The sequence below is a fragment of the Portunus trituberculatus genome, chromosome 47, assembly GCF_017591435.1.
Source record: "Portunus trituberculatus isolate SZX2019 chromosome 47, ASM1759143v1, whole genome shotgun sequence".
Taxonomy (NCBI): Eukaryota; Metazoa; Arthropoda; class Malacostraca; order Decapoda; family Portunidae; genus Portunus; species Portunus trituberculatus.
The window spans coordinates 17,847,409-17,869,753 of NC_059301.1; the positions used below are offsets into that span (position 1 = coordinate 17,847,409).

Below are 22,345 nucleotides of genomic sequence, written 5' to 3' on the forward strand. Positions count from 1 at the left end.
CGTCTCCCATACACGCGAAGAGTAGGTACTCTACATGGAGAGAGATGAGAAAAACTGCCGATCGAGACAGAATACCTAACTTCATAAAAGCTGTTTTAACAAGAGATGAGATGTGAAGTTTACAGTGTAGATATAAGTAAAGGATAAACCGAGGATATGCAGTGCACTAGTGTAGAAGAGAGGCCGATAGTTGAGTACGTGTCATTGAAGAAGAGGGGATAGTTGTCTGGAAGGTTAATTGTGTCGAATTGCATGACAGATGGAGGAATTGAGTTTTTGAGGCATTGAACACTATAAATTAAGTTTTCTTTGCCCCAATCAGAAATTTTATAAAGATCAACTCAACAGGGCCCATATTAGCAAAGATTCTTAAAATTTGACTTAATATATTGTTGTTATTTAATTCTTAAGAAGTCTTTTAAATCTGCATGCATGCATGAATGCAACCTGCATGGTTGCAACCAATTAATGCACCTAGTGCAACGCTTGCAACCCATTCACATGGTTGTATTTTTTTCTTTTATGTAGGAAAGAGGGCCAGCCAAGAAAAAAAAAGATAAAAAAAAGGCCCACTTGGTTCTCTACAAGAAAGAAAAACGTCAGCCAAAATTAGGGAGTAAATGTCTCGATACCTCCCTCTTAAAAAGGAGACAAGTCGTAGGAAGTCGGAAATACAGAAACAGGAGGGGCTCGAGTTCCAGAGTTTACCAGTGAAAGGTATGAATGATTGAGAGTACTGTAACTCTTGCGTAAGAGAGGTGAACAGAATAGAAATGAGAGAAAGAAGAAAGCCTTGTGCAGCGAGGCCGCAGGAGGACGGGGGGCCATGCAGTTAGCAAGATCAGTAGAATAGTTAGCATAAAAATAGTGATAAAAGATATAAAAGAGATGCAACATTCCGGCGGTGAGAAAGAGGTTGAAGACAGTCATTCTGAGGAGGGGAGTTGATAAGATGAAAAATCTTTTGATTCCACCCTGTTTAGTAAAACTGTGACTGGAACCCTCCTTAAACATGGTTGCATTGGTTGTATTAGGTGAATTTATTAGTTGCACAGGTTGCATTGGTTGCATGCAACGTACCTGATTGGATACCGCGTTGCATCCATGCAGTTGCATGCCGCTTAAGCAATCAAGTTGCTTGGTTGCATGCAACTTGAGGACTGGAGAGCCTTAAAAGCACAGTTTGAGATGTTGGCAGGACGGAATGGGTGGGATGACGAAGAGAGTGCAATCCGATTGGTAAGCATTCTTAAGGATGAGCAGCACTGGAGGTCCTCGCTCAGCTTATTGACAGCACGGTGAAGGGGCAGTTAGCCTTCTTCAAGCTGACACAACCGTACGTTGGAACAGTGTTATGAGACGAGATACGAAGATAAAGTCTTCATGCAGGTAGAATTCCGGACTCTAGGAGGCGTATGGTGATCCCTTGGGCTCTACACCTGCAGGAGCTGGCTCAGGACCTGCAAGGCATGGTGCAAAAGGGACGAAAGGGAGCAGTAAGCGAGACAGACAAATAATATTCAAAGGAGCATATTGGTATTGCGAGGTGGGACACAAGAAGGACATGAGTGCTACAAGAGGAAGAGGGAACAATTAAGAAGCCCAGAGGAGGACCAGAGTGTGAGAAGGGTCAGTCGCCAAAGTTACATGCAGAGTCCCTGGGGAGGATCTTATACTGTGGGGAAACGCCTATCACACGCGACCTACAAAATTAGGAAAAGTGGTGGCAGAGTATTTACTCTGTATATACTCTGAGTGGTGGAGCAACAACAGTAGTACGTCGGGACCAAAGCCTGTCCCGGGTGTCCCCTGACTTGCTCCCTGCCGAGGGGAGAGCGAAGAAAATTAAGTATATCTCAGCTTGCTCCCTGCCGCAGATGGGCAGAGCTTAGTATAACCTTATTTTGTATGGTTTCATTTTCTATTATGTATTGTTGTACCGTGGCTCCTATGTGATGTGACCAAGAAGATTGAGGAGGTTCTGTAATGTAGTAAAATTATCTTGATGTAACATATTGTATAAAAGGAGGTACTGAATACTGAGCCAACACGAGTTGTCAGTAATCAGTGAGTATATAGCAGTGTGCAAGTAAGAAGTAAAAAAAGGAACAGTGATCGAGTTAAAAGACCATGCAGAGTCTGGAACATTGAATTAGTGAGAAGAGTGATAAGAGCACAGTGATTGACTCCCTCTTGTTGTATTCGCTTGCACATGAAATTGAAGTACATAAGTTCTGCCCAGCGTATCCTTCTCTACGGTGACGGCACTGCAGTACACGAACCCAAATGAGGATTACAGACATACCCAGGGCGGCGTAAAATTAACACTGCTGGTGTCAGAGGTTTTGGCGATGACACGGCAATGTTTATTTATTCATTTATTATTATTTTTTTTTGTGTGTGTGGGGATAGAGTAAATTCACCTTGGCATGGGTATTAAGCCATTTTATTTTGCGAAACCTTTTTATTAGTTTTTTTTTTTTTTTTGTGTGTGTGTGTGTGTGTGTGTGTGTGTGTGACAGCACACTAATATGTGCCCAAAATAACAGTATATTAGCAAACATTTTTATCAGCAGGACAAATGAACAAAATAAAATTTACATGAAGGATAACGTTATAAAAGAAACTATGAAATGGTCAAAAGAGAGAATATCATAGAGACTGGCAACTCAGCCAACATACATACATACATACAGACCTGGGAACACCACGGAGTTCAGACGTAGGGAACCGAGGGACAGATAGACAACAGGGTGGCGGCCATGGTGGTGGAGGGAGGGCATGGCTTACGTCAATGTGGCCGAATGGAACCCTTACCAAGTCTCCGAATGGCTCAAAGGTAAGGCCGAAAGATAGTCAAGAATCTCGGGTATATGTGGCGAGGCGATGGGATGAACAGTGACATGGAGGGAGGTCAGGAGTAGTTGAGGCGAGGACAGGGAGTGTTAACATCCTTAACCCACCCATCCCACATCCTCCTCCCTCCTTCGTGAGGATCCACGGAAACTCATGAAAGAACAATAGGGGTAGGATACATGAAGCAAAGTAAATTGTACTATGCATTGTTCCGAGCTCCATTTCGTCTCCTTTCAAAAAAGTTAAATAGATAGATGAATGATAATACTATTTGCGGGATTGTAGATGGTTTTTGTTTCCAGGTTAATGGTCTATTATAACGTCGCCTCCTTGCTTTTCGATTATTTTCTTCCACACCTTAACAAAACCCGTAGTATACTTGCTATACGATAGTATAAAGAAGCGGAAGCATGTCACCAACCCTGGATGCCTCAGGTGACTCGGGATTTCTCCAAAACATGACCTGTGGGAAATAAAAGAAAATTTTTGCCTTGTTGGAAAATGAAACACTACTGTGCTTTACATATCCTAGCCAAACCTAAGCTAAACTTCACGCCGCTAAGCTCTACCATCCTTAGTAAGGTAAATTAGAGGTTAGGTTAGATTATGTAAACACGATAGTGAAACTTAGTTTAGCATTAGGTTAGGTGACAATATACAAAGCTTGGTAGTGATAGATTTTTGGCACTACCACGGAACATATATCCCGTCACCTACCTCTCAGCTATGCGGGTTTTGGGTTGCTAGATCTCAGCCAGATGTACACTGTTACCAATATAGCAAAAAAAAAGTCACTATGTTGCACTATTTTCCGTAGTATTGCCAAATTTTTTTACATGCTGTGAAATGTTTATTTCCAACAGGTCCTGCTTAGAGGTAGATACAAAAACCTGGCGAGAGTCTCCTGTAGCATCAAGAGGGTTGGTGGCATATTTCTGCCACATTATACTATCATATGATATGTATACTCTGAATTTTGTGAAGTGTGGTAGGAAATAATTAGAAAAATAAGGAGGCAGAGTTATACTGGATGATTACCATTTCCAGCGATATAAGAAACTTGTTTCCTTAATGAATAGTAGTTAATTGTGTATTTATTGTAAGTTTGCCCAAGATACTTATTATACATCTGGCCCTTGTTGGGATGAAATTTCTAATGATAAAACCTTAATGTATAAATGTTTATTGAGAGTGATGCATGTTAGAAAATTTTTCAGCTTAACATTATTTCTTATTTGTCTCATTGTTCTTCAGGTCTTGATGAGGTCATTTTGCCATATGTACGCCACTTTGCCAGTAATCAGGTAGATGGCAAGAGATTGCTGCAGCTGAGTGCAGACACATTGCCTGCCCTACGAGTCACCAAGGTGGGCCACCAGGAAATCATCCTTCAGGCTGTTGATCTACTCCGAAATATTGTGAGTTAGCATATTTTTTGTGATCTTACCTTCCTTACTATGTACATAGATGGTAAGCAGCTGGTGAATCATTCCATGAACATATTAAGCTTTTAGGGCCCAATCAGAATTACTTGAATGTACAGAATTTGTGGCATTCTAAAATTTAAGCTTTCAAATTCAGTTGCATGAATCTAAAGAGAAAAGCTCCAGAAGTGTACTGAAGAAGTGGCATTAATGAATTACATTGTCACAAAGGAAAAACTCATGTTGAAGTCTGGAATTTTCATTGCTCTTTTTGACTTGAGTATATATGTACATATCCAGTCGAGAGCAATACACATCTATCCAAGAAGTAAAACAAATAGATAAATAATAGAATAAATAGAGAGATTAAAGAAGGCAAGTTTAAGAAGAAAAAACCTAGAAGGTATTAACTACTTAGAAACACGAGTAACCTATCTGGAGATTAGGGAGAAACCCATGCTATATTGGGACAATTGTGACTGACCAGCATTTATTTCACCTGTGATAATCATTATGGCTTGATTGCTAATGAGTTGTTTACTTCAAGCTTCATGTCAGAGATTTGTGCCTGGGCTGCTTTCTTTTATAGTCACCCTTTAGATTATTTTTTCAATTGTTTGAAAACATGAAGTCTGATAAAATATTTGTTTTTTTCCTTACTTTCCCTCTTGTGTTTTCAGCATTACCATCTAAATCAAGAAAATGTGCAACACCTGGCACTGCGACTCAGCTCCAAGGCTCGGAGCGTTTGCAGCGAACTCAGGTATGCTGCGATTGCTGCAAGGACCGGTGGTGGAAGTGCTGGGGAGGAGGAGGATGGAGAGGAGGAGGAGGAAGAGGCTGGGCAGCTGAGGGGTATGAGGAAGAAGCAGGAGAGTGTATCAACAGCAGTGATTGGAGGAGTGGCAGATGTACTTTCAGCTGTTAAGTGTTTGGTGTATTGGCTCAACAGGTGAGTTATGAAATACTTAATGTTCTTTTTTACTTTGCATTTATTCAGATGTGAATGTCGATAAGTAATTTGCTTTCATGATTTAATATGGTTAAGTGAAACATTTGTCTTTGTCAGCATCCACCTTCTTGCTAGGATTCTGGCCATACTAGTGCAGCTCTTAAGCAGGGTGATCTTTACAGTCCTTTAAGTTGTAGTATTAATTTGCAAATTTATGTAGTGGGCACTCTGTAGGAAGTAACTTGCATCTTTGATGTAAGAATTGGAGTAAGTGTGCGGTGGGGAACAGTTTCTTGATGAAGGGGAAAGGTAAGCCAGTGTTTGCAGTGGATGTATGTAGCCAGTTGTGCTGTGCATGGGCTCCTGGGATGCAGTAGAAAAAGACATAAGACTAATTATTATTGTTACATAATGGTTGTTATATTTGGTAATATTTTTTATATTTTAGACAACCATTTGAAGGTCAAGAGAGATATGACAATATCAAGAAAAATCTGGTGGAGTTGAGTATTGGTCTGGCCACAATTGCTCAGCGAGACAAGTTTGCAGAGAACCAAGCCAGCCTTATCCTTCATATCTGTGAGAAGTTAGTCACTAAATCTGACATTATCATTCAGGTGAGTTTATATGAAAGGAAGAATAGTGCTGAATGTGGTCAAAAGTTTAAGAGTGGGATAACTTATTACTGGTAATTATTTGAGAAATATTGTAGGTCTTCCCTGATATACAATTGGATTATATTCCTGAAAATGCAATTGTAAAGTGAACTAATGTATAACAGACTAGATTGAAGAGGAAAAATAGGGATACATTCTAAGATTACATAATTATATGCCCTCTAAAACTCGTAAGTAATTAAATATTGTATGTAAATACATTTATTGCTTAAAGTGATAAAACACATTACAAAAATAGAATAAACAAAAGAATAAGATCAATTAAATAAAATTAAGTGAAAATGAAAAGGCTACTTATCATATCTATTAATAAGAAGAAATCAGTATAGTATCAGTATGAGGTGAATGAATATTATGAAGTATCTGTATAACTCAGTACTATGAACATGTATGGAGAGAGAGAGAGAGAGAGAGAGAGAGAGAGAGAGAGAGAGAGAGACTGTTTATCATTGCAGGAATCAGATGACCCTCTCATCATCCAACCAGCTTCCTTAGAAGTTGCCACAGTCAAGAAGAAAGCAGATGATGACTGGGTAAGTATGTAATATAGTCCATAAATGCCTGTCAATTAGAAAATATATGTAGATTAGTGAGTCTCCTTAAGTTGGTTAAAGAACCAAAGTAATGTATGACTGAGAGACTGCTTTGATAAGGTTTTAGGTAGGCCGGTGAAGGATACTATGATGATAGTAGAGACACTTATTCTCCCCTCACAGGGTTTAAGGTTGCAGCCTTCCTGTCATGGTGTACATCAAATTTCGGGAGTGATTGCTCTCAGCCCTGCTTATCAATGTGGCAAGTTACAAGAAGGTGATGAGTTGGTACAAGTTAACTATCAGACAGTGGTAAGTCTTGATGCTTCAGTATATTCCTTTGACTGAAATGGCTGACTGACTACAATTTCTTTGAATATCTGTTGCACTATATTAAAGTGAAACAACTCAAAATTTTCTTTTTTCCCATTATGTATATACAGTGGAGACTCAATACTCGAACGTCTAAATAGTTGAACTTTTCAATAGTCGAATGCAAAAGTTCAACTTATACTTGAAAAAATACCTATTAGTCGAATGTTCGTCCACATGGCTGTGAACAAAAGGTCTCTCCGTTTCTGTTGGCCCACACACCCCACCCTCCTTACTGGGCCACCACAGCCACTTGATCCTCTGCTGTCATAAGAATAACATTGTCCTGCACTTTCTCTCCAGAATTTATTATTTTTTTATATTTTATTTCTTTATTATTTTTTTATTTATTATTATTATTATTTATTTATTTATTTTTTTTTTTTGCATTTAGCAGCTTCCAATGGCACAGAAGAGGCTTGTTAGTGGTGAGAATAAGCATAAAAGAAAGAATGTAGTGACAACCATCGAAAGGAAAAAGATTATTGCTAAATGCGAGAAATGAGGAAGAATAACCGATCGTGCAGCTGAGTAATGTATGGCTAAATCTACAGTAGCCATAATACTGAAGAAGAAAGACTTCATTAAAAGAGCTGATGTGGTGATTGATGTGAAAAGGCAACTTAAGCGACTTGCAGCAGTGGAAGAAATGGAAAAATTGTTGATTGTGTGGATAAACCAAAGGCAGATGGCTGGTGATTCTTTGTCAGAGGGCAAATTAAACCGTTGCTTTTCTCTAAACTTGAGTTTGGGAATGGTTGAAACGAATTACCTGATTTATAGGTATCAATAGTCAAACTTTTTAACCCCTTCCTCGGCAGAAACGAGTATACTCGTCTTCACTAAATGTTCCGTTTTCAGTCGTCGACGAGTATACTTGTCTAAAGTTTTACCTTCAAAAACCAGCTACAGACGTATATATTCATTTTCACTAAATGTTCCGTTTTCAGTCGCCGACGAGTATACTCGTCTAAAACTTGACCTTCAAAAACCAGCCACAGACGTATATACTCGTCGATTCTGGGCCTTTCTAAGCCATTCTACGTGTGAAACGAGTATTCTCGTCAAATCGTATGCCTGGCAGAGGCGACAGGGAGGAGCTGTGGGATTTCAAGGACGCTCTTACTAGACTTGCTCCGGCAACCACTGTCGTCTCATGGGTGTTGTTTTCATCCACATTACCACTCATTTTTTGTACCCCTTTTCAAATAATTTACACCCCAAATGTCTAGTTCTGAGGAAGATAGCAAATATGAACCTTCCCTCAGAAGCTTGAATACTTTTGATGACACTGCCAGTTCATCAGACAATGAATATTTCTCGACAAGTGAGGAGGAGGAGGAGGAAGAGGAGGAGGGAGGTGAGGTGAGAGCTTGGAGTGTAGAGGAAGACGAGTTAACTCGTATATGTCTACAAAGGTATTTTCAAAATAAAAAGTTAACCACAATAATGGGGAAAAAACAGTAATTACAAGCTGTTTTCATAATCAGCATGAAAAATACTATATAGAACCAGAATAAAAAAAATTAGTCTGAAAAAGAAACGTTTTAACTAAAAAATTGTTGGGGAAGGGGTTAATACTCAAACAACCATTTGGAATTAATTAAGTTCGAGTATTGAGTTTCCACTGTATATATATACCAATATATATATATATATATATATATATATATATATATATATATATATATATATATATATATATATATATAATATATTTTTTTAATTTTTTTATTACACATTAGTTAGAGTCTATCTCTTTTTCTTTGCATTATTTCTGTTCCTATAAAATCTTCCCAAGAGTATGGTCGTGACGAATATCTCTCTCTCTCTCTCTCTCTCTCTCTCTCTCTCTCTCTCTCTCTCTCTCTCTCTCTCTCTCTCTCTCTCTCTCTCTCTCTCTCTCTCTCTCTCTCATTTCTATCATGTAGATGCTGTATGGATCAAATGGATGATGCAATGAATTTATTTCCATTTTTATTGCCAAGCTATAACAACTTTGTTTTCTATTGTAGATTGGCTGGAACCATCACAGAGTGACTGCAGTGATGGAGGAATTTCCTGTGGAAGTGATTCTGACAGTCAAAAAACGGCCACGCCATTTCAATACAGTAGCTCAGATAAACTACTTTAAGCCCATGCGTTTGCCTAGTAAGAAGAGAATATACTCCCCATGGGGATCCATGGTGTCCTCACCTCACTGTGATATCCAGAGTATCCCTAATTTGCAGTTGTCTGTGTAAGTTTTACCTGCTACATTTTTTCATTTTAATCTTGAGAATAGGTTAGTTCCTAATTTTTCTGCAGGAAATTTACATATATGTATATGGTATAACTTGTATACAAGTCAACACCAAGCTAAGAGTTGCTAGTAGCCCTTCATGTGTTTAATTTTACGTTTTATTTATTTTTGTATTTATTTGTTATTATTATTATTTTTTTCATTTATTTATTTTATTTTATTTATTTTTTTTCAATCTAAGAAATGTTATTTATTAATTGGCCTCCAGTTTTTTTGGTTAAATATTTTGCCATATGAATTTGACCTATACACAAAGAAATAAGCTATTTCCAATTCCCAAAGTTTTCTTGTGACAGCAGGGTACAGTAAACTCACAGTTTGTCTTAGAGTTGTGTTCCAAAATTGCATTTTGTAGCCTAAGGATTGGGTGTCTACACCAACCATATAACTCATGAATCATATGTTTTAAAAATAATTTTCCTATTTTCACATTGAACTTTCCCCATAATTAAGATATTTCAAAGCAAGGAAGTCACTAGACATATCAAATATACAAACTTTCCCCATAATTAAGATTTTTCAAAATAAGGAAGTCACTATACATATCAATATACTATATCAAGTCTCAGGATTGCTGCTATACTGCTATTCTTTCTTTTGACCCATGCAAACATTTGGACAGCTGGAAGTTTACTAGGCATGCCTATTTACAGATACTGTCTAATTTTGCAGTAATTATGGCATTGATATATATTTCTTAAGTAAATACTTTCTCCATGAAAACTCATAGTAACAGAATACCTTGTGATCATTTGATTTGAATAGATGATGTATGGTTTCCCAGGTCAGTGGATAAAGTAGCCTTGAAGCGAGAAGCAACAAACACAGAGCCAACTCCAAAGTCCACCACACCACCTCCTCCTCAGGCTACCCCATCTCCTCAACCCCCTTCTTCTATCAGGTATTTAATGTCTAAGACACAAAAGGATTTCTGTAATATTAGTAGGTGTGTGGGCATCATGCAAGGTAAATAAGTAGATGTTATTAGTATGATTTTCATATGTAATGATAATCAAGTTTACTCTTGCACTCACCACCCCCTGGAAAAAACAAAGAAAAAAAAGGCAGAATTCCCAGTATTATCCTGTTTCCTGAACATACATATGAACTTTAAGTTGCATGCACCAAAGTATTGTTGAATGATAGGGTACTTTTTTTTATCTTAAAAATGTCTGCCACAGTGATGCTGCAAGTACTGCATCTGATCATGAGTCCGAGGAATTGGACACAGATGATGACCCATACCCACCAGATGGGGAGATACTTGGGTCCTCTCCCACAAGCATGCGACTTTATCATCCAAAACCTCGAGTGTCTGTGCAGCGGCGAGCTACTATTCCTGGAGCCACTGCTCGCCCAACTCTCAGCTTTGACCAGGTAATTTCGAAGCTCCAATGTTGTTTGGATTAATCTTTATAAAATTAATATTACCACAAGCTTTTGTACTGAATCACTAATTGGTATTTCATTGTTTTATGAACAATTTTTCCTTGATTTGATTATGGTTGAAGGCATAGTAAGTTAGAAGAGAGAGAGAGAGGGAGAGAGAGAGAGATTGTTGTTTTCTGGGAAATATACAAGAAAGCAAAAATAAAACCAAAGGAGAATATAAGATAAATCTGGCTCCCTACGTGATGAAGCAGCTTTTCTTTCCCTATTTATAACAAGTAACATCAGTCATCTTTTTCTCTTGATAGCTGTCATGGGGTAGAGCTGTCTCTGATGTGATTCTTGGGTCTGCCGTTTTCCTCACCTCCCTTCTTAGCCCTCTTTCCATCCCCTGCACCTCTCTCTCTCTCTCTCTCTCTCTCTCTCTCTCTCTCTCTCTCTCTCTCTCTCTCTCTCTCTCTCTCTCTCTCTCTCTCTCTCTCTCTCTCTCTCTCTCTCTCTCTCAATCTTTTTTCTGAACAATTTTTGTTGTTATGATAGGTGGTATTTGTTGTTTTCTCTTCTCTGTGTATGTGGTCCATAAAGCCACAGTTGATAGTTGGTTGTTTCATCAAACAGATTGTAGGTGAAACCAGAGATCTTAATAAATCCAACTGTCATTGTTTCATGTCTGGCAGTTGCTGCATGATGGACGTTGGAGCTATGAACTTCGTGATGGTCGTGCTGAGGCGTCAAACCCGAATCTTCCCAGTGGTGCAGGCACACCTACTCGCCCACATACCTACATTGAAACTACAACCAAAACAAGACTTTTTCGGGAAACTAAAAGGGGCCACAAGGAAGGCCTGTCAAATGAAGTGGCTGTGACTGGAGATGGTAGGGAAAATGGTCAAGAATCAGGTGCTGGCTCTACCTTCAACCAGTCTGGGATCAAACCATTGTCAACACCAGAGTCGGGAAACCAGTAGTTAATGTCATCCCACTTCCTCCAAGGAAACCTACAAACCACAGTCAATCAGCTTCCCCAGCAGTGATCCATCGATCTGTAGCCTCTGAAGATAAAAGTTCTGGAGGAAGCTGGGCTACTGGTAGGCAGAGCTTAAATATCTCTCAGTCACCTGGAGAACATTTTGAAAGACTGTCTGATCAAAGTCAAGAACACCAAGATAGCCGCTCTCACAGGGTCTCTGAAGACAGGCCTAAGTTAGACAAGAGTCATAGTACTCCAGCATATGATATGGATGGAGATGTTGGGCAAGAAGGACTGTCTGCACCATTAGCCCCTGTCAAAGTTGTCTGTCCTGCACGGTCTCCCACTGCTGCCCAAGTTGGTACACAAGTCTTGTTAGGTAAGTCAAAAGTATGTTAATCTTATATTGGTATGGCCTTATTTCCTCCATTATCAATTGAGTTTGGAAAAGATCTACATCTATTGTTGCATTGTTATTTATTTTAATGAATACAAGTGGGGTTCAAGATGAAGACAAAAGTAACTGGATGATGATGATAAAGGTAGGTGCCAGATTTATTTTATCTATTTATTTATTATTTTATGTATACTTGGCTGATTCTCTTAAGGAGAAGCAGCCAAAACATGGAGTCTGCATAATATTTTCCTTACTTTTTGGAATGAAGATATGGAAGAGGACATTCTCAGTCCTCTGGTATCCAGTATTGTCAGCTGATTGGATCTGATACAGGAAAGAGGATGGGTGTGACTTAGTTGAGGTAAACCAGTCCTTCTGTCAGCACTTGATAGGGAAATCTTGTTTGTAGGCTTGCACAATGCCCCCAATGCAAGGATGGATAATGAGGGTCTGTGCTCTTCTCACAGGCTTAAATTCCATTTGTGGACTTGTGTGTGCGTGTATAAGCATGTATTTGGCTAAGGGTCTCTCTCTCTCTCTCTCTCTCTCTCTCTCTCTCTCTCTCTCTCTCTCTCTCTCTCTCTCTCTCTCTCTCTCTCTCTCTCTCTCTCTCTCTGCTGCTGGTCTATCCACTTCAGCTTTCTGTTTTGAAACTGGTTTTTGTTTTGCAGTAAAACTCATGCTTCTACATATAGCCTCATTTTATATACTGATGAACATTTGTCTCTATGTTTTCTGCAGTAGTCTTATTGTTATTGGCCAGAATCTTTTTGAATTTTTTGAAGTGCATCTTTCATTTATTTAGTGATGTGTTTTTTGTAGATATCCTTATTAACTGATGGGCACTGTTTTTAAGTATGAAACCAGCTTCTATCTTGTTTATAAGGCTTTCCTATTGGGAATATTGCAATTACCTTTTGATGTTTGCTGATGGAGAGAATTATCCCACAGGATCACATGGTACATATTTAATGGTTCATAGCCTTCTATTACTGCTAATGCTGTACATGATATATAACTCTTATGTTATTATTTTTGGGAATATCAGCTTTTCAGCTTTTACGGTTTACAAATTTTTTTATTACAATAGAGATTTATAAATTGGATCAAGTATTTGCTGTGAAAGTATTAATTTATTGACTAGATTGCATTAGTCATTTGGTTGGTTATTGTAAAGTAAGAAATGGCTGTATTTGTCATGCAGGACATCTATACCTCCTAAGTGTTATCTTTTGCTGCTGAGCTGAAAGATGATATATAACACTTATTACTGTGGTAATGATGATTAAGAAGAAAAGTATCCATCTATGGTTCTATGATATCAGTGATGTTATCCTCCTACCTGCAGATGATACAGGTGCTAATTAGGGCAGTAGATCTAGATTTTGTGTTCCATATATGTACCTATATGATGAAATTGTGCCCTTTCATTGTTTAGGAACAAACACTTGTGTAGTTTTTATGTATGTGATAGAAATGCTCTACTGATGCAAAAGTCAAGTAGAGTTTAATTACTTATGAGAAACCATAGCTTTAGTTGGAAAACCAAAGAATTCATAAAGGTTGTGATGGCATCAGATTTTTTCAGTGAAGCAACTTTGCTTTCAGTGACTTCAAAAGTTCATTGGAAGAAGGTAAAATGTTGGAAGAAAAATTTAGTAATTCCAGCAACTATCAGCAAGGATGTGATCGAATTGAAACATGTGAAATGAGCAAAGAAAAACTGATATGATATTTTCCTCTACGTATTTTTATTAGTTTATTTATCTTTTTTTTTTTTTGTCTTATCTGGAATAATTTCCCAAATTTTTTCTTGAGGTTTCAGGCAAGAAGACAAAAAAAAAAAAAAAAAAAAAAAAAAAAAAAATAAATAAATAAAAAAATAAATAAATCAAGAAAGTCTTCATCAGTCTGCTTCATTCTAATTATTAGTATTTAAATTTTTCCAAGAGGGAGCTCCAACTTTCAGTTTTTGTCCTTTGTGGTTATAAAAAAAAAAGTTTGGTAATACAGTTCTATTTTGGAAGGAAAAATATCCTCTCTATTCTTATATGATTGCAATCTTAGCATGGAAACATTATTTTGTCATTATTTCTCACACAATAGTAATGGATTAGAGATCTAGTGTTTGACTTCTATAACTGTGTCAACTTTTGTTTACATGTAACTACTTACATGTAATATATATATATATATATATATATATATATATATATATATATATATATATATATATATATATATATATATATATATATATATATATATATATATATATATATATATATATATATATATATATATATATATATATATATATATATATATATATATATATATATATATATATATATATATATATATATATATATATATATATATATATATATATATATATATATATATATATATATATATATATATATATATATATATCGTCGGCTCCCACTCGTGTCCGAGTACTGGGTCCTGTCGTTAGTCGAACGTCTCCTATCTTTGGGGTGGATGTTTGTGTTTGATGTGACTGTTAAGTCCGAGTCTGTGGTGGAACAATCGTGGACAGTGTTCACAAGGGAGGATAGGGGGGATGGGGTTGTTCTCGTCGCTCTCTTCTTCTTCTTCTCCCTGCTTCTTCATTCTCTCTCCTCTTCTCCTCGAAGTCCATAGTGCCATGGTGTACTGCACTACTCCACACCTTCCTGTCCCTGGCCGTTTCTTCCCACGAGGACTGGTCGATGTCAGTTACTGACAGGGTGCGCTTCAGCTGGTCTTTGTAGCGCATTTTGGGTGCTCCTCGTGCCCTGGTTCCTTGGGCCAGTTCTCCATACAATAATTTCTTGGGGAGCCTTGAGTCATCCATCCTGTGGACGTGCCCTACCCAGCGGAGGCGGTGGCGGATGATGGTGGCCTCAACGCTGGTCACTGAGGCTTTTTCTAAAACTTCAATATTGGTGGTGTGGCTCTCCCAGGGGATTTTCAAAATCTGTCGTAGTTTCGTTTGCTGGAAGCGCTCCAGATTTTTTATATCGTTCCTATATAGCGTCCACGTCTCACAGGCATACAGGAGCGTGGAGAGGACTACTGCCCGTAACACCATTATTTTGGTGGCCATCGTCAGCGCGTGGTTGTTGAATACGCGGCAGTTGAGCCGACCAAAGGCGGAGTGGGCTGCCCTGATCCTGTTCTCCACGTCCTTCTTACATGTGGGAACAGATGATAAGATGCTCCCTAGGTAGGAAAACTGATCTACCTCTTCCAGTGGTTGGTTGTTGACTGTGGTGTTGAAGTTTGGGAGCATCAGTCCGGGTGGATGTTGGACGAGGGTCTTGGTCTTGTCCGTGTTGACCTGCATCCCAAAACGTTCATAGGCAGAGTTGTATGCGTCTGCTAGCAACTGCAGGTCCTCTGCTGACTGACCTGGGGTGGCGTTGTCGTCAGCATACTGTAATTCTCGTACTGCACACAAGGTGGTCTTGGTTCTGGCGCGGAGTCGAGCGAGGTTGAAAACGCCTCCGTCCAAGCGGAATCGTAGGTCGATCGAGGGTGTGTCTGGTGGTATCTCGTTGAGCATTGCTGCGGTGTAGAGCGAGAAACATGTTGGAGCCAGAACACAACCCTGCTTCAGACCACCGTTGATGGGAAATGGGCCTAAGAGAGAATTCCGATGGCAGACTCTCCCAACCATTCCGTCATGGAGGGCACGCACCAGCTTGACAAAATCGGGTGGACAACCATACCTTGCGAGGACAGCCCACATGGCAGGTCGAGGTACTTTGTCGAAGGCCTTCTTCAAATCCCAAAAGACAAACATTATGGGTTGCCTTTGTTCGAGGCTCTTCTCTTGCAGTTGTCGTGCGCAGAATATCATGTCAATGGTCCCGCGGGAAGGTCGAAAGCCGCACTGGGACTCCGGCAAGACGTCTTCTGCGAGGATGAGGAGGCGGTCAAGGAGAATCCGGGCAAAGATCTTGCTTGCGATGCTTAGTAGTGAGATTCCCCGGTAGTTATTACAGTTCTCCTGTCCCCTTCTTAAAGATGGTGATGATGTTAGCATCGCGGAAGTCACTGGGGAGGGTCTTGGTCTCCCATATTTTGAGTATAAGGAGCATCAATCTGTTCCTCAACTCGGGGCCACCGTGAGTGAGGAGCTCCAGCGGGATGTTGTCTGGCCCTGGGGCTTTGCCGGGCTTCATTCGTTTCAGGGCCTTGTTGAAGTCCTGGATGGAGGGTGGAAGTGCCATCCAGAGACGGACGGGATGCTGCGGGGTCATTCTCAGGAGATCATCTGGGGTGTCGGCGTGGTCGTTGAGGAGGTTCTCAAAGTGAGACCTCCACCTGTCCAGGATGCCCGCGCTGTCTGTGATGGTCGTGGCCCCATCCGCGTCCTTTAGGCCGCCCACTGATGACCGTGTGGGGCCGAATATCTCCTTTGTTGCTGCATAGAAGCTTCTCAGGTCACGCTGGTCAGCAAAGCTCTGGATTTCTGCAGCTTTTCTTTGCCACCAGATGTTCTGGGCTTCACGGATCCCTCTTTGGCAGTCTGCTACAGCTACCTTGTGAGCACGTTTATTAGCTGCTGTATTTTGGTTCTCCAAAGTCAAACGTGCTTGTCGTTTGGCTTCGATGAGAAGAGAGATGGTAGCGTCATTCTCATCGAACCAATCCTGCCCTTTCTTGGTGGTGTAGCCTAGTGTCTCCTCCGCGGTGCGGGTCATGGCATCTCTGAGGGTGGTCCAGTGGTGCTCTACTGTGGCCTGACCCACAGGGTCTGCAAGGTGACGTTCGCAGGCCTCCCTGAAGTTCTGTGCCAGCTGTGGGTTGCGAAGCTTGCTACAGTCAAAGCGTCGATGGGGTACGCTGTCGGGTGTCCTTCTGGATGGTTGAAGGGTCGTCAAGGATAGTCGGGAGATCAGGAGTCTGGTCCGTCCAGCAGTCATCCGCTCCAAGCATGGATCGGGTGATGCGGACGTCTCCTCGGTCTCTGGCTCTGGTCAGAACGTAGTCCAGGATGTGCCAGTGTTTGGACCTGGGGTGTCTCCATGTGGTCTTTTGTCTCTGGTAACTGGAAGATGGTGTTTGTTACCACAAGTTGGTGTTCTGCACAGAGACCCAGTAGGAGTTGGCCGTTGGCGTTACAGTTTCCGATGCCATGACGGCCGAGGATTCCCTCCCACAGGCGATGGTCCTTGCCTACTCGGGCGTTAAAGTCGCCTAGCACAACGAGCTTGTCATTGGCAGGCACTGCCTGGATGGTGCGGTCGAGCTGGGTGTAGAAGGCAGCTTTGTCTTCGTCAGTAGATGTCAGAGTCGGGGCATAGACAGATATCAGCGTAAGTTGACTGTCCCGTGTGATGGGGATGCGGACAGTCATCAGGCGCTCATTGATGGCCTTTGGAGCGAGGTTGTGCTGCTGCACCAGCTGCGAACGGATGGCGAAGCTGACGCCGTGGGTGCGCGGCTCCTCTGAGGCCTTGCCTCTCCAGAAGATGGTGTATCCCGTTCCAGCTTCCCTGATGTTGCCCTCTTCAGGTAGCCTTGTCTCACTAAGAGCTGCCACATCGACGTTTAAGCGGGCAAGCTCCTTGCAGACGAGGGCTGTGCGTCGTTCCGGGCGGCTGGTGTTTGTCATGTCTTGGAGGGTGCGGATGTTCCATGCACCTATGGTTATATGGTTATATTCTTTCGGTTATTTCGACCGCATTAGTGGGACGTCCGCCAGCCGCGGTAAGCTGACCAGACAGGTTTGCCGTGTCCGATGTTTACCCCACCTTTTCTAGGGGCCTCCCCATGTGGGGTGGGCTGCGGTAGTCCTCAACAGGCCAGCCCAGTCACGGGTCCAGCTGCCGAACTCTGGTGTCACGGCACTGTCACCAGAGAGCGACCATCTTTGACCCGCCGCCTGAGTGCAGTCGCGGGCTAAGGGCTTCCAGCTTTCCAGGCCTGCCCCCTTCACCCACGGTACTGTCGCCTCAGGACTTGGTGGTGGTGATGATGATGATGATGATGATGGTGGTGGCGATGATGATGATGAGGAAGATAAAGAGAGGTGGAGGAAACGACAGAATGCCAGTCGCTGAGTATATTGTTTTGTGTGGTCGTGGCTGCGCGACGGCCACGCACACACACTTGGCCCACATCATTTCCACCGCGGCTCAAGACAGATGAGACAGGCAGCTTCTCCGATGTTGGTTGCATCGGGCTGCCAAGTTCTTGATGTGTCAAGGCCCGCCTTGTCGCCTGCCCGCCAGGCGCTGCCCTCTTCCGCCGGCGCTGGATAGCTCCGTCGTTGGGGTCTTGTTGGTTTGATTTTGGAGTCTTCCTTCTCCTAGCCTTTGCCTGAAGAGGCACACCCTACAAGGCAGCAGGGGGTTTGGATTTGAAGTTTTCCTTCTCCTAGCCTTTGCCTAAAAAGGCGTACCCTACAAGGCAGCAGGGGGAGGGAGTCTGAATATACCGTCAGACCACTCGGTCACTTGCATGCATTCTGTGGAAACGGGGGGGACCGCGGGAAGGTAGCATGCAAGCAGTTAGGAGGCAGAGGCTGTAAGGGGCTTTAGACTAGCTTAGCCTAGACACATGCACTCCAATCACCCCCATATATATATATATATATTCAGTAAGTCCTTGTTATACGGTACATATGCATTCCTGAAAACCTTACCACAATTCGAAATTACCGTATACTGAACCCATTATAACATGTAATAATAGGGAATGCCTTCCAGCACGTCAAAAGTCACCCTTATAGAAATGAAAATACATAAAAATAGTCATAGAAAAAAAAAATGTAAAGTACTGCGCAAAAGAAATAAACAAAATGTTTTTATTTACCTTTCACTCGCCATGTATTCTATCAGATGATGTCCCTCCCGAGGCTAAGGGACAGTAGGGATTTCAGCCCTTACTCATCTTTGGCTGAGTCGGCAGACGGGGATAAGACGTTGTCGTCTGCACTGTCAGAAGCATATGTGGAAGGGCCAACAGTAGCAGGGTCGGCACGTTTCACTGGTTTGAAGAAAGAGGATATGGAGGAAGGGCCAGCTGTAGAACAGTTGGCAGCAGATGTAGAAGGGCCAGCTGTAGCAAGGTCGGCAGGTGTGACAGGGACGGCATGTTTGACTGGCTTGAAGAATGAGTAGATGGAGGACTGTTTGTTTTTTTCTTGTTTTTTCATCGTAGATTTCTTGATAAATCTTGACACTTTTCTCTATGTCATGAGCCACTTTGCTACTCCTGGCAGGATTTGGGTCACGTTCCTTCAGGGTTTCCAGAGCTTTTTCGATACCAGCGAGACATTCTCTTAAGAGTTTTGATGTCCAGGCCACACACAGGTTCTTCTTCCTCATCTCCCTCTTTTTCTGCCTCCTGTGATGCCTTGTCTAGCTCTATAAGTTCATCATTTGAGAGAGGTTCAGCATGACTTTTTAAAAGATCTTGAACATCCTCATCAACTTCATCGAAGCCAGCCCTATAGCACAGATTTACTATGTCATTTCTGATCGCACCGATGGCGTCTTCAGTGAAGCCTGGGAAGTCATATGCGCATTTTGGCCATACTTTATTCCATGCCAAGTTCATGGTAGACGTCTTCACTTCGTCCCAAGATGACTTAATGTTATCTAAGGTGTGCTTGATGTTATACGACTTCCACCACTCTATGATAGTGGGCTTGCCAGGCCCATCTGTGCCCTTTATCAGTTGCTGCATGGTTTGCCGCTGGTAGTAGGCTTTAAATGTTTGCCATAATTATTATGAATATATTTGTGCTTACAATAGACCCTTTAATATTCCATTTATTCATCTAGTTAGTAATGTATGTAAGTAATATGTAATGCAGTTAAAAAATAGGGGGAGAGGGGAAGAGATAACAGGCTCCAAGGGTGGTCAAATTAAAGTCAGTACAGGCAACCCCCGCTTAACGAAGGGGTTACGTTCCTAAAAAAAACTTTTTTTAAGCGAACCAATTATAACAAGTTTTAGCCCTGACTTGAACTTCCATTGAGAGTAAACAAAGTGAGAATGTATCATAGTACAGTGAAAGGTTTAATGAAAGTAAAAATTATGAAGTTAAACATTTAGGCAGTTTAATTTGTCATTATGATGTACACTAGTGTATGTATGTATGTAACTTTATAATGTTGATGATCTTAAATTTATGAAGGGAGAGAGAGTGAAATGGGAAAGACACTAACCGGCAACCTGTGGAATGTAAACAAAGGTCACATCATTGTATCACATACAAAACTTATGTACCACAAGGCTTTCCATTTTATCCATTGTAGAGTCACGAGTTCAGGTGGTTCTTTTAGCTTGGAGGGAAGATACGGTCTCACCAGCCTTCTTAATAGAGTCTGTTGACTTGAAAATAGTAGAGACAGTAGATGGAGTCAAGATAATGGCGAGCAATGCTATTAGTTTTCTCACCTGTCTCGTGTCCATGAATAATATCCAGCTTCACTTCAAGAGTAAGAGACTTTCTGGTCTTCTTAGCAATGCTAGGCGACATTGCAGGGCGTTTTGGTGGTAAGTTGAGCGAGGAAAGACGAGCTGCTGCTGACGCTGTTATTGTTTTGAACATGGGGAGTGAGTGGTGCGCGTGTTGTCCATGAGAGGCGCTGGTATATTCAAAAGCCTGTCGGCTTGCGTGATACGGCGGGGCTTTCAAACTTGGAAAAAATTGCCTGGATAAAACTTTGTTAAAGCAAGATTGGTGTTCGTTAAACAAGTAGATGGTAGTAAAATGAAACCTTCATTGTAGCTAAATTTTGTTGTGTGAACTTTCGTTAAGGGGGGGTTGCCTGTACTGTGAGTGGCGGGGAGGTGTGGCGTGGATGACATCATCACCCCTGCTCCCCCGCGCTGAGACCACTTGGATGACATGAGCGGATACTGTATCTGTGAATTTTTCTTACCGTATATCGAATCAAAGGTAGTAATTTCCAAATACTGTAACTGTGAATTTACCGGATAAAGAACTGCCGTATAACGAGAACTTACTATAAATATATATATATATATATATATATATATATATATATATATATATATATATATATATATATATATATGTTTATTTATTTATTTATTTATTTTGTACACACACATACATGCATACATACATATACACTCAACCCTTGTTTATCCGGACTTTGTTAATCCGGATTTCAGTTTATCCAGATGGCCAATGAATGAATTCAAGCAACACATGCCTCATGTACTGCCTGATGTGTCTGGTAGGTGCAGCAGGCGGTTATAAACAAGTCGAGCTGACACTCGTCCGATATCAGTGAACAATTTTATCCAATTTTAAGTATGAATAGATACCTCAAAGCTCTTGATTATACCTCCCAAGGCGATTAAGCATAAGCTAGTGGCTCTAACTGTGACTCGAAACCTGGAATTATAAGAAAACTATAGAAAGGAGCTAGTGTTACAAGTGTTAGTGAACTCGTATGGTGTGGCCAAGCAAACTGTGTCAGACATTAGAAAGCTGGAAGATAAGCTGGTAGAATATTCTGCAATAATGTCTTAATATAGTTACCCCATCATATTTTAATTTCCACATCATGTCAGCTGAGCGGAAGAGCTGGAAAGGGGGAGCCAGGAAATGAGACAAGCTTGAGGGACCACTATATTAGGACAGTGCCTATTCTGTCAAATATTGTGTGGATGTATCAGCAAGCAAAAGTAGTAAAGGTACAGTAAAGGTACACCAAGAAATGTTAGGACTGGAAAAGATGCCGTTATGAAGTGGTATGTGTAGCAGCGATTTGTGGGGATGAATGTCTGCAAGGAAGCTTTCACAGAAAATGGAAATACAAAATTTCAGGGACATTGGTGGGTGGCTGTGGCGATTTTGCAATTGACACAGACTGTTTAATGCGACTGTGGGCTTGTAGGGTGAAGCTGGCGATGCAGACACAGCCAGCATCGAACCTTTTCGGATTAGATAGTGTTAATACATTATACATATTGTTAATGTAAGCAAAACCAAAGTCCTGTTGTCTTTTATCTTTTTCAGGATGGTTATTCAATTTTATTTGCATTACATGTATATACTTTTATGTTATGTGGGTTTTTTCCATTGTTTGGACTAGTTCCTGCACCATTTAGTCTGGAAAAATGAGGGTTGTGTGTGTGTGTGTGTGTGTGTGTGTATATATATATATATATATATATATATATATATATATATATATATATATATATATATATATATATATATATCACACACACACACACACACACAGGAGTTGTGTGGACCCCTCATAAAAAGAAACACATAAGGAAGTTGGAGAGACTACAAAAAATGGCTCCAAGAATGGTTCCAGAATTTGAAGGGATGACTTATGAGGAGAGACTAAAAGGCTATGGATCTGCTAACCCGGGAACAGAGAAGGGAGTGAGAGGATCTGATACAAGTTTATAAATTGATTAATGGAATGGATTAAGTGGATAATGAGAAACTGATCC

The 22,345-nt window shown here is 40.9% G+C and overlaps 1 protein-coding gene across 1 annotated transcript in view; it reads left to right on the top strand.

The window, feature by feature from the left end:
- Nucleotides 1-2,704: 2,704 nt before the first annotated feature.
- LOC123498158 overlaps nucleotides 2,705-22,345 on the top strand; it is a 44,036-nt gene continuing 24,395 nt past the window's right edge. The window contains 11 exon segments of the mRNA XM_045245327.1: nucleotides 2,705-2,839; nucleotides 4,111-4,274; nucleotides 4,961-5,232; nucleotides 5,681-5,849; nucleotides 6,365-6,442; nucleotides 6,626-6,754; nucleotides 8,830-9,053; nucleotides 9,901-10,017; nucleotides 10,298-10,493; nucleotides 11,183-11,449; nucleotides 11,452-11,854. Coding sequence (XP_045101262.1) covers nucleotides 2,782-2,839; nucleotides 4,111-4,274; nucleotides 4,961-5,232; nucleotides 5,681-5,849; nucleotides 6,365-6,442; nucleotides 6,626-6,754; nucleotides 8,830-9,053; nucleotides 9,901-10,017; nucleotides 10,298-10,493; nucleotides 11,183-11,449; nucleotides 11,452-11,854 — 2,077 coding nt within the window. The 5' untranslated portion in view covers nucleotides 2,705-2,781.